Source organism: Apteryx rowi, unplaced genomic scaffold (assembly GCF_003343035.1).
Source record: "Apteryx rowi isolate R43461 unplaced genomic scaffold, aptRow1 scaffold_437, whole genome shotgun sequence".
NCBI lineage: Eukaryota > Metazoa > Chordata > Aves > Apterygiformes > Apterygidae > Apteryx > Apteryx rowi.
This window is the reverse complement of record NW_020450691.1, coordinates 318,793-331,950: the sequence shown is the minus strand read 5'-3', so window position 1 is coordinate 331,950 and position 13,158 is coordinate 318,793. Positions and strand designations below refer to the sequence as shown.

At 37.7% G+C, this 13,158-nt stretch overlaps 1 protein-coding gene across 1 annotated transcript; it reads right to left on the bottom strand.

The window, feature by feature from the left end:
* Window positions 1-1,672: 1,672 nt before the first annotated feature.
* On the bottom strand, window positions 1,673-13,112 carry GALR1 (galanin receptor 1). Its single transcript, XM_026076715.1, has 3 exons — window positions 12,411-13,112; window positions 5,484-5,549; window positions 1,673-2,014 (listed from the first exon to the last, which is right to left on the bottom strand). The coding sequence occupies exons 1-3, from the start codon at window positions 13,110-13,112 to the stop codon at window positions 1,697-1,699; spliced, it is 1,086 nt and encodes a 361-aa protein (XP_025932500.1). The 3' UTR covers window positions 1,673-1,696.
* Between the last annotated feature and the right edge of the window lie 46 nt (window positions 13,113-13,158).

Here is a 13,158-nt window from a genome sequence, read left to right as displayed (position 1 = left end):
TAAGTCCAGTGGAAGGCCACCATGGTTAGGGGACTGGAGCACAGTACATGAGGAGAGACTGAGGGAACTGCATTTGTTCAGCCTGGAGAAGGCTAAGGGGAGAATTTAATTGCTGTTTTCAGTTATGTCTTGGTTAGTTATAGAGAAGACTGAGATAGACTCTTCTCAGAAGTGCACGGGGAAAGGACAGAAGGCAACGGTCACAAGGTGCACAAGTTGAGGGTAATGAGGCACTGGCACAGGCTGCCCAGAAAAGCTGTGAAATCTCCATCCTTGGAGATTTTCAAAACTTGCCTGGACAAGGAAATCATCTAACTCTGAGGTCAGCCCACCATTGAGATGACCTTGTGGTTCCTTCCAAACTAAATTATTTTGTGATTCTATGAATCTCTTAAAAAAGCCATAAAAACGTAAAAGCATATCTTACTCCAGCTAAGACTAATGGAGACACTCCCTCAACTCAGATGGGAACCACATCAGGTGTTCTCAAAGGTCCTGAAATGCTGTTAACGCATGGGACTGAGTGCCCTTCTGCTATTTCTTTAGAGGTTTACCACTTAAAGATATATTAGGAACTGATAAAGAATTGATGAAACTGCTCATACTATTTAAGAATTTACATAATTGGACCACTTACGTTATATACTGTGCACCGATTTAAATGCATCCTTCTTAATTTTTCCAATTTAGAACTATATGATATCAACCCCCTCTTAGAATTTGATACACAATGCTATTTTTAAACACTTAAACATTGCCTAGAATTTCTTTATGAAACAGAATAGTTTAAAGTATATGTATATATTGCACATTTAAAACTACATCTCTATCTTGAGGTCTATAAAGTAAACAAAACATATACATACACACACACATGTACACAACACCTAAAGGAAACCTTCCCTCAGGGAGACATGAATCTTCATTTGATACAACTATGTACTTAAATAGCGTACACAAAGGTTTTGTGTATGCAGTCAGGTATAGCATGTGAAGGGGAAAAAAGTCCATGATTACTCAATATGTTACATTAAAAAGGCAGCTAAATAGATTTAAAAAAAACAAAAAACAAAAAAACAGCATTTCCTCTCTAAAGCAATTGCCTTAACTTGTACACAAGTTATTTCAATGCAGAATCAGAGCCCATGTTCACTTTAAAAAGATAAAAAGTATTCTCAAAACAAAATCTGAAGAGAGAACAAAAGTTTTAGATTTGATTTGATACTGAATATTCCTCCCTGAAATCACAGTACTACACAATATTTGTTATCTTTAAGACAGAAGATTTAGCTATCTCTTCACTTTTATGGAGTAAGATGTCAGAAGATTCAGTTCAGAACTGCACAACTACTCGTCCATATTAATGCATCTTTCTTCATAGACATGGATGGTGTACGTTGTATTTGAATGTTTATTCACTGTATGCTTAATGAATAAAAATACAGACATATCACCAATGTTTTTTTGGAAATATCTTTCAAAGTTCCAAGAACTTCATTTGATAAAGATATCTAAGATACAAAGGATCAACCCAGTTATCTTTCATATTGGTTTTACAAAGTTTTGCTACAAACACAATTTCAGTAAATTAAATACTAATTATCAAGGTAAAGCTGAAGATAGTGCTCATTGTGCTTTGTTTTCTAGAAGTCTAGTTCACACAAAGGAAAACCCAACATACGGCACTTTTTAAAGTTCACACATGTGTACAGTTGGTAGATGGTGGTGTATCTATCCGACTTTTATTTTCCTTAGCATCATTCAGAGGTGACTCATTACCTATCTGGCATTTGAAGACTTGTTTGTAGGCCTTCCTAAAATTTTCAGAGAGGAATGCGTATATAATCGGGTTCACAGAAGAATTGCTGTAAGCCAGGCAGTGTGCAGTTACTCTGAAGAGGAATGAGGCTTGAGTCAGTGGAAAAATTCCAAATTCAGCCCAGAGATGAATCACATGATGTGGCAGCCAGGATATTCCAAAAACCACTACCACCACCAACACAGTCTGTGCTGTCTGAGACAAGGAAAGAAAACAAAACACAGATAAGCACAGATATAAGCACTTGAAGAACCCGAACTGCTTCAAAACCATTATTTGTGAAAGAGAAAAATACTGAAAGAGAACACACTTTTGAATATTCATTAATGATTTTACTTCAATACTTATATGCACTTTATTTTGTGTAGTGAACTACTTCAAAAAGGATGTAAATCTTGAAAATTCCACAGTAAACAGGAAATGCATAGTTTTGCTCAGAAATAAGGAGTGACATTCCTGATTCCCTGCACAATATCCTAGCCTTTTCTGAGGTGGACGTAAGCTTGACATAATAAAATGACAATATGGATCTTTGGAATATCTAATCCAAATCTAAGGAGCTGTATTTTAATATGGTGCACAGGGATTCCTGGCCAGAATTTAAAGAGGGCTCTATTATACACGAAGGCAGTTAAGTGAAGTAATTCATTCTCTGAAAGAGCTTAAAACAGTCAGACTGATTTTGCTCAAGTGACTAAACAAGGAGCAGAGGCTTTTTTGAAAGTCTCTCTGTTAAGCATAAAATTTCTGTGATGGAGTGATAACGACAACATTTTGGGATGCAACTAGGAAAAATGACAGAAGTTAGGAGCCTGAAATTTTTGGTGATTGCATATTGGTTTTGACAGTCTGGAAATTGAAGTTGGCCACCAAACACTGAATTTAGAAGACTGTAACATAAAGAGTAAAATTTCCTAAATGCTGCCTCCTGACTCCATTCTCATTATTTTCACAAAGAAGGGCCATTCATTTCATTAGATATATTACGACAGCTAGAATATCTGTATAGAAATTTCAGGTCTTGTACATATTTCTCCAAGACACAATGGAGTCAAATTGTCAATGTTTTCTTTAGCTTTCATTCACTTCTTCAGAAAAAGCAGTGCTTTGCAATTACTCAAAAAATTAATACCTATTTCTCTAATAGGTACCCCTTTCAACTAAATCACTCTACCAATATAAGCCTAAAATTAATTCCAAAGCATATTACGTTATGAACTATTATAATTACTATATTAACACTTTACAACATAAGTTGATTTTTCAGATAACTTAGTCCCTTCTTCATAGGCAAAACTAACTCATAATAGTGCCCATGGAGATACCAATTTCAGCACACAGAACGCCTAGATATTTTGCTAGTTTATTGAACCTGGTCTATACTTACTTGAACTGATTAATGCCTGGTGATCATTCAGACTGACCTATCTAATCACAATATAACTTAACTTCTTACAGAAAAAAGGTTTAATTTCTATGACAGCAGGACAAATAATTGATGACAGATATTGTTCCTGGATAGCTAAATCTCACAACAGAAACCAAAGGACATTACGTCTATTGTAAATATAATTTGTTTAGTCTCAAAAAGCAAAAAACCATTTCTCTGTTTAGCCCTATTCAGTTTAGGCCAGTACCCACTAACGACGAGCCATACAAATATTTTCTCTTTCAGCTCTCATCACAAAAAAACATGCAAACAAGGAAGCATAAACTAAAAGCACTTCATTCTCCGATCCCTTCAATGTATTAATATTCCAACTGAAAAGAGATTACCAGGATACTGCATGAATAGTTATTTCATAAGAAGCGTATTACCTCCATTTGTTCAAAAWTTTAAAAATTACACCTGGAAAATCACTGACTTTCAATAGACTGTATAGATGCAACTGAAAGCTGAGGTTGACCATGTGTCTCTTATAGCTATTATGCTTACAGTATATCATACCTGCAGAATAAGTAATTATGCATAACGAACTGAAAATCCTTGCAACATCTGTTTTATTCCATTATTGCCCCTGAGCCTAATTTCAGAGCTTACCTTTACATCATCATCACTATAACTTGCAACCAAGGTAACATTAAAGGGCAACTCTTGTTTACCTAATGAGACCTTGCTTAGGGTTTCTTATTAGCAAATGAAAACCACCTGAAATAAGATTTCAGCAATTATGATTTTTACATCGATATTTTATGTGACTAAAAAGCACAAAAAACCCCAGCATTTAAGCACATTTGTATTTTTCATTAACTTTTTTCAAACATACGAAAAATTCATTTCAAGATTCTACTCTTGAAATTTTTACACAGGTTTGAATAAAGTTAGAAATGAAGAATTAGGCCTGAAATGCAGAACAAATTATATATTCTTAGGAAAACAGTGGAAGGAGAAACATACAGTAACCAGCGAACATACACTAATGAAAACAGACTTGCTTTAAAAAACATGAATTAGGCCTTAGGATCAGGAACTTACTTATTAAATAAAAAAAGTTTTGTGCTTCTTTTTGTTTAGTTTCTGAACCAGGTATGCCCCAGCAGTCTTGTACATACTTGTAATGCTTTCCTCTGCAATATGCAAGCCAGTTCAGAAGCTAGATCTGACTTTTATTTGCAATTTCAATATTTAGCACTTAAAGAAATGCAAAGATATTTCCAGTTTGACAATAACTCACCTGAGAGGAGAGATGGCAATATACTGACCACCTTTAAAAACTACACTTTCGTCCTTGATGAGATTAATCGCATATACATATATGTTAAACATTCTGCTGAATCAGGGATATACTGCTTTTAATTCTAGGGATTAAAATCTATTTTTTTTCCAAAAATTAGAGAATGCATAAATAATAGATTACATATTTGCTGATGAGTCCACGTATATCTCATTTACACTGCAGAGAGTCTTCATGGCCATATGGTAATAGTGATCAGATCAAATGAAGAGCTATAGCCTTAAGGGTTTTTCTGACTCTGTGTTCATAAACTGAGAAGTCAGTCAAATGATTATTGTGGTCAAATCTCCTCAAAAGTCAGACCCATAATATATTATCTGACAAATTCACTATATAAACACATATTTCAAATATTATTCTAAATTGCAAAGCTAATGTTCTGCTTTAAAGACCTTTCACAATTCTGCTTGTACCCAAGACTTAAGTCTTGAACATGAGAGAATAAAAAAAGGGTATAATGGAAAATAGTAGAAGAATTGCAGAGTCATGAAAGTCTCTTATTAGACTCCTATCATGATGTATGATAATCCTTATTTGGAAGTCGCACCATATAAGCTAGAAATTCTTCACAAAACATAAAAAATAACTAGATAAAAAAAACATTTACAAGGTAAGGGAAAAACGCTGGTGAGCAAAAAGAAAATAAGATTTATATTAGAGACAGGCAGTCTCTCAATGTCTAAATTTCAGATGCTCCAAAGTCCAGAACACCTGCATTTCAGGTAATGGCTTTACCCACTGGGATGGAAAATTCAGATCAGAAAAGATTCCAATTCTGCTAGTTCAGGGAGACAGAGTATGTCATTAAATACATCGTTTCAAATCCTCCTCTTCTTTACATCTTTGGCAACAAACAATATAGTACCAAATTAGCATACCCATAAAACTAAAATATAAACAAATAGGAATTGGTAATGAAAACGATCTACCTTTTTCTTGGATGCTTCTGACTTCTTTGACATGTTTCTCAACTTTTTATGCAGATGATTAAGAACCTGAAAAGATTAATTTGCATCTTGTATTTCACCATTTTCTAGAATTCATAAAACATATTTTTAGAGTATGTCTCCAGTACTGCACGGGTTGCTTACAAACACTGATGATCCAATTTACACATATCAAACATGCATGGTATAAGATCCAAAGGAATTACATATGTGAATCTATATGAATTAACAAACACGGAGCACACCACCATTTAATTCTTATATAAAAATACAAATGTATCACATAACAAATATATATTACAATGAACAAGGCAATAAATGGAAACCTATCCTGCAGCTAGAATTAGCAATCATTCTTCTTCCATAAAAATGTCAGTGCTTATTAATTTAGATTGACCTTTATTACATGTAACATAAAAAGTGTATGTTTTGAGTCAGAGCTTTTCTGAGTCACCTGCATAATTTGCTTTCTTCAGATGGGTGTTTGGTTAACATAATCAGGATGTTAGTCCTATTTGATCTTCAAAAAGAAGCCTGGGCTTTTAAAAATAATTTATACTACGAAACATTTCACATGAGGTATGACCTTTATCAAGAGTTTGAAGTTACTTGTCATGTACACTTCGTAGGTCTTTTTTTTTTTTTTTTAAATATGGCAAAGTTACCTGTCATCCAACAATAGGGTCCAAATTTTAATGTAAACTTAGGATTTTGGAGAGTGGATATCAGGAATGTGCTCTGCTTTATCTGCAGCTATCATTAACTGAATTTAATATACAAATGGCATGACTTGCAGGTACAAAGGGGTGGAGAATATGTTCTTCAGCTGAATGTGTTTAACAAGTTGCAAACCATCCAGTATTAAAAACTGAGATACTGAATTAAACACAAGGGTTTAATTAAAATCTGGTAAAAGGAAATTTTTTATGTATAATGTAGAGTCAGATTACAGAGCTCAAATTTACATGATGATGATGTTAGTCACACTTTGCATAGCTCAGAAATGAATTGAGAACAATTAATAAATAAGATCATCCAGAACTAAAGCAAATATGCATTTAAAAGATTTTTGAAGGAATATAACACTAAATTTTAGGGCTTAGAGGGAGACTTCATGAGGTGGGGAAGAAGGCAGAAATTCTCTTTCATCATTCAGGGAAGTTTTCTCTGTTTTTTTTGGAATGCCTGGCTAACCACTATCAGGACAGGATACCAGCTAAGATAACCTACAGATTTGATCCCATGTGGCATTCATAAGTCTTAGGAACATACATAATGTGTGAAAATAAAACAGGATGGTATTTGTGAATGATYGTGGCTCACCAGTTGATTCTGTTTTTAAGTGACTGCTCTTATCTACCAGAGAATCACAAATAAAAATAAATAGCTAGCTTACTTCTAACTTAGCTTAATTAGAAACGTAGTTCATTTGTGCACATCTGTGTACTGACATGTGCATGTGTGAAAGACTCAGGCCTGCATACATAATACCGTTCTCTATTCTGAAACACTAGCCAGGCTGCTACCTGGCAAACCTGAACTGGTTTCCTCTGAGAAGGTCTAGCTTTGACTGGAACCCTTCTTCCTTGTCCATGAGGAAGCAGACCAGAATGAAAGGGCAGAAGAGCCCCCAAGATCCAGCAGAGGACCAGGAATACGATCCTCTGGCTCTGAGACTCTTCATTCTCCTGCTGTCACCGTGTCAACGACAGCTGAATTGCTTAGCCCATGAGTGAAAATGTAGAAACAAAAAAGAGCATGGAAGAAAGACAGTGAAATTCTCTTCCCATCACTGCTGCTTCACCTAACATACATACCCCACCTCACATAACTTAAAAGGAAAGGCTGTTTCTACTGGACTTCTCCAAAACCTGTCTCCTGCCATGCTCTCAACTGTACTGTGATTTTTACTCAAAGTCCAATACTAAAGTGAGATAAACTTTTCCCAGAAGTCAGAACTGCAAAATCCCCTTTTAAAGTTATAAGCATTCTTTTGTTGTTGTTCTGAAACTTTTGTCACAAACTTTTGCACGGCATCTCTCTCTCTTTCCAGTCCAAAGGAAGATGCAGTAGTCAAAGCTGTTATTTTGGATATTTTGTGGGGTTGTGAAGATTTAGATGATAACCTTCCAATGAATCCTTCTCAACTTTCCCTCTTTTGGGTTATATGCATATTTCATAAAATAAATACGTGCAGCCTCTACAGTGAAAACATTCTAGCTCTGTATGGTAGTGTACCAGATGGTATGCAAACCAGCAGCAAGAAACATAGGCAGAATTTAATTACCTATCAACAGCAGTGGAACAGTACTCAGAGACCAACAGAAAAGCTGCGGAAGAATATTAAGGGTTTGTGTACAAACACTACAAGGCCAATCAAAGACCCCTCTGCTCACAGCCCTGTTAGAATTATTTCTTCTCTGGGACAATGAATAAACTAGTGTTTCTCCAGTAGCCATTGTCACTTCACCTGAATGAATAACAATTCTGTATTTCTATACGTGCCGCTTTTTCTTGTCTCAGGCTGTTCCCCAAAAGAACATGTAGCTCACAGAATGAAATACTCACCTTGCCAAAATATAAGTCCACAATCTTTTCTAATAAGGTCTTATATCTTAAAAGAATTCAGCTCTGTGGAAAAATTAACTCTTTACATGAAGCTTTTCTAACTACACCTTTCATATACCTGTTGATGAGAGATCATATTTGGCTTTGAGAAGGAATAGCTTTTCTTTTTTCCGGAGATGAGGATGAGGTTCTGTGGGAAGAGAGTTACACTCTTGTGAAAGAAGATGTAAGAAGACTTGTATGATTATAGAAATAAAAGAAGTTCCATGCTCATGCGGAATGCACTACCAAAACTACCACTGATGACATTTGGGAGGATTTTCATTTTGCCTACAACAGGACTGTTATCTATTTGGAGGTTTTTTGCAGTTGCTGGGGACTACCTTCAGATGGTTTGAGGATTACAAATAGGCCCCAGAGCAAACACTGAGGGACTATGACCAAATCAGGATGAAAAGGGGATTTTTCAATAAGGGAGGCAAGAAGAAGAAGAAGAAGAAGAAGAAAAAAAAAAGAAAAAAAAACCAAAAAACCCCTTAAAGCATCTGTATCTATTCATGCTTGAAGTATCTGTACTTATTCCTATATGTCAGTCAAACAATATAAAAGTTTGAAATCTGCCCTGTTTCAAAGCATATTTCCTATCTGATTATATATAATCATTCCACTGGCTACACCTTCATTATTCATTAGTTTATCCATTTAAAATCATGCATCAGGAAAGCCGGCCCAAGCTCATTATCTAATAAGAACAAACTGCTTGTTCAACAGAGCCATAATGTGAGCATTACATTCTGAACTGTATTTTATAATATGAACCTGATTTAAATTCAAGTGCCATTGCCTGCAATCCATTTGTTAAAGTAATGCTGCTACTTCTATTGTCACAACAGATCTTTCACCCTCCTCCATCTAATAGTGTCTCTAATGTGTCATAGCCTTTTTCTTTTCAGTGTAGATGAGCACTCTCCATTAAAATTTTCCCTCACAGCAAAATTTAAGATATAATATCTTAAGCCAAGAACCATATAAGCTTGTATTTATGTTGAGGCTCCAGCTTTTTATGACTTATTTTTAACCAACTCTATAAATCATACATAATTTTCTTGAATTCAGAATGTTAAGAATGATTGGTAGTAATGGAAGCAAATTTTCTCTAGTATTTCTTAAGATAAAAAAAAAAACACCCTATGAAGTTTTTAACATTATACATCTATAAAAGGAAATTATCTTCACTATATAACTATTCTCAGAATTTTCGAAGCTAACTAATGATTTTAGGTGCCCAACCTACAGGCTTGAAACAGGCTGGACTTTCAAGGAGTGAAGCCTCATAGCCGGGAACTCAAAAGCAGAGACACCCCAAATCAGTTGTCACCTTGCACTACTCCGGCAGATGACAACTGTTAGAAGCTCACTGTGAATCTTTTATCACTTTGGTCTTTAAAAATGGATTACTGAACGTTACAGCAATGTTACAAAACACACACAAAAAACAAATAAGAATTAAAAAAAATATTGAGTATCATGACAAGCCATTTCAGCCTGTCTGTGGTATGYGGTGTTGTGAGTAACTCAATAATCACTGTTCCTCTGGCTGGAGAAGTAATCTTCTTTAAAGAGCAGTTCTGTGAGCACTCAGGCCAGTGAAAGGTGTTTTCCTATAGATTTGTGTTTTCTTGACTATATTTTCCCAAAATGAAGTTTCTTCTACCCTAGCAGACAATACATAAAACCCCTTCCTGTGTGGATTGCCTGATGTTTAGTAACACTGATTCTCCTTAAAGGAAAAAGAAGACAGATAGTATCTTTTCACACAGTTGGGGAAATATCATTCCTTCTGATATTTCCATTCCTTTGTCAAATTTGGTTGAAACTGATCCATAGTTATTTGTGGTAGAGAGGAAACGGATAGCTGTAAACACCTGATACAGAGCATGAGCTCATAAATCTCTGCCTTAAGAATGCATCACATGAGACTACCAGCTCTGCTTTTGTAGGAGGACAGTTCTTCCAAATACTTATCACTATTTCAGGATTTCCCTAATTTGTAATGCTATTGTTGTCTACTGCCGAGAGATCCCAGTAAAACATGAATCTCTCCTAACATAATTTAAACAAAGAGAGAGAGAAAAGGAACTCAGCTCCCTATTAGAGTGCCTAAAAAAAGGGACTTTCAGAACTGAAAGTTCAATTTCAGTTTGCTTATACAGAAAAAAAGAACTGCCTTTAAAGAGTCTGGAAAAGGCAATATACTCAAACAGAGAACTGCATCTCTCCTTTGTCTAAATCTACTTTATCAGAAGATTGTTATTTAGCAGACCCACAGTTCATGAAAAATCAGTCAAGTCCCTAAGAAACTAATGCATTTATCTTTATAATACTTCTGAGGCTATTACACAGCAGCTATGCTTTAACCCTCTGTGCACTGAGCAGTCAAAATATCTAGTATACTTTATAGTATTTTAGCAACATCGATAAAAGCTCCAGGTGACCACTTTGACGGCGACCTCCAATAGAAGCAATGGCTTTGGCAAATTCAAAACTCCAACTCTGATTTTCGATTGCCATCATCCTTAATTTCTCCCTCACTCTGCCCAACATGCCAAAATATTGCAGCTGGAGATTTGCCAGCAGCTCTTAATGAGGGCAGGAATGAGCCTTTATGATGCAGCATACGAATACCTTCAAGGCACTACATTACTACAGATTACCTACAAGGCACAACATTTTTCAGTTTTATTGACCCACAGGGTCCTAGAATTCATCCTGTTAGGTTAGATCCTTCAGCAAGCAGGACCATACGTACGAACTCAAAACCTGTCAATCCTTAGACCAAACAGGGGTGAGATCCTAGTCTGGCAGCAAATTAAGAATGAGATTTTAGTGCAACTTATATTGACCTTGATCTTATTAACTTGTTCTGGACATGTATTTCACATTTGGGATTTTTGTTAAATTACACATTCATATTAATAAGAAAATATCTATTTTTCTATGAGTGCACTGTAAGAACATGGTGTGTGCTGTTTACTAAGTTTATATTTTGTTTAAGCATATTTAAATAAATCTTTACTTTTTCTATACTATGCAAGACAGTCATAATTTTGAAAGACTTGTTTTCAATTTTCTTTCATGTATCTATATTTTAAAGGCTGTGAAAATGAAGATGTTTTGGTTTTTAAAAATATAAATAGTAATTCTTAATGCTTGAAAAGCCTTCTCTTCCCACATTCAGTAACAGTTTCAATATTTTCTTAAAACACTGTGATGATCTACATCTACAGTAACAGCCTCTTCCCCCACACTGCTCACAGCCATATTCACTACTGTAGATGAGAAGCCTGTTTCTTTGTCCAGAGGAACTGGAATTCCATTTATATAGGAAAACTGGATTTCCCCCCTCCCTCCCTTTGCCAGGTTGCTCTCGTTTCATTAGAAACGTTAGAAATGTTGTGCTTTGAATTCTGCATAACTCAAAGTTTTAGCAATATAGTTATATGCCATTCTAGCCTTAATTTCTATATCACATTTAAATTGACATTTGAACAGAACTTAAAATTATTCATACAAATTAAATACTAAACTATTACTAAACAAATTAAAGCTATTTAATTTGCTAACTGAAGAACTGACTTCTCAACACGTAAGTAGTCCTTATGTAGCTTCATTCAGGCATTCTTACTTACTGCTTTTTCCTGCCAGGGTCACTGCTTCCTCTCACTACCCACCCTTGCTGGAGGCAGAGGTGAACCTCCCATCCACTTCACCTGGGGCAAGATGGAGCTCACAGAGACAAGGCAGCATGGTGTGCTTGTTGCTCTTAACAGCTTTACTGGATTAGCCCAAATTGCTGGGTTCGTACTACTTTAAGCGCATTGCATTTTAAAGAATCACAACGCTTTGTCTGAAGCCTGAACAACTTGTTGCTTGGCTGCACTTTACTTGAGTTTAACTCCTTATACACGACAGCAAGAAAGTGAGAGTTGTGTTCACAAAGAAAGCAGCAGGACACTGGGGCTTCTTAACGCTTTGCGCCACGGAAATCTGGCAGAGGGTAGCCGAGCATTTGCCCACACAACCCTTCCCCCAGTGCAATCCCTGTCCTCACCGTTCTGTCCCCCGCAACACACATGTACCCGCAACCATCCCTTGGCTGTAAGACCTGCTCTCACCCCTTGCACCACAAACTCCCCCCTGTCCTGCTGCATCACACCACTGTTGGCATCTGACAGCACCCTGTCCCTCCACATCCCCAGAGATGTCCCCACATCCAGACTGGGCTCCATGGACACCCACAACCATGGCCCCCCACTGCCACCCCTACCCGCCTCACCCCACCTTGGCGTAGCAGAAGGAAATGAGCAGCAGCGGGAGCAGGTAGCCAAAGACAAATGTGCAAACCACGTAGACCTTCTTGTGGCGTGGGTTGGGCCACTGCTCCCAGCAGAAGGTCTGGTTGCTGGCATCGCGGTGAAAGAGGTGCTGGTGGTGCGCCACAGGCGAGGCCATGGCGAAGGAGAGCGCCCAGATGAGCCCCACACCCAGCAGTGCGTTGCGGGAGACGCGCAAGGCCGAGGAGCGTCGGGAGTGCACGATGGCCACGTAGCGGTCCACAGACATGGCCGAGAGTGTGAAGATGCTCACCAGCATGGAGACAGTGAAGAAGTAGTGGATGAACTTGCAGATGAAGGCGCCCAGCACCCAGGTGGGCAGCACATAGACTGTGGATTGGAAGGGGATGCAGAAGAGCAGGTAGGCCAGGTCAGCGATGCTCAGGTTGAGGATGAAGATGTTGGTGGTGCTGCGAGGCTTGCCTGGCTTGCTCCGCGCCAGCACCGTGATCACCAGTGAGTTGCCCAGCACCCCCAGGGCGAAGATCAAGCCGAAGACGATCAAGGTGATGAAGTTTTCAATGCCGATCCCGAAGAGGGGCTTGCCCTCCGCCTCCGGCAGCCCGGAGAGGTTGAACTCCCCGCGGGGCGGCTCTGCCCCGGCGCCGGAGCGGTTGAGGGGCGCCGCCGCCGGCTCCCGCAGCTCCATGCCGCCCCTGCCAAAGTTTGCGGAGGCGGAAAGCGGGACGCCGGTC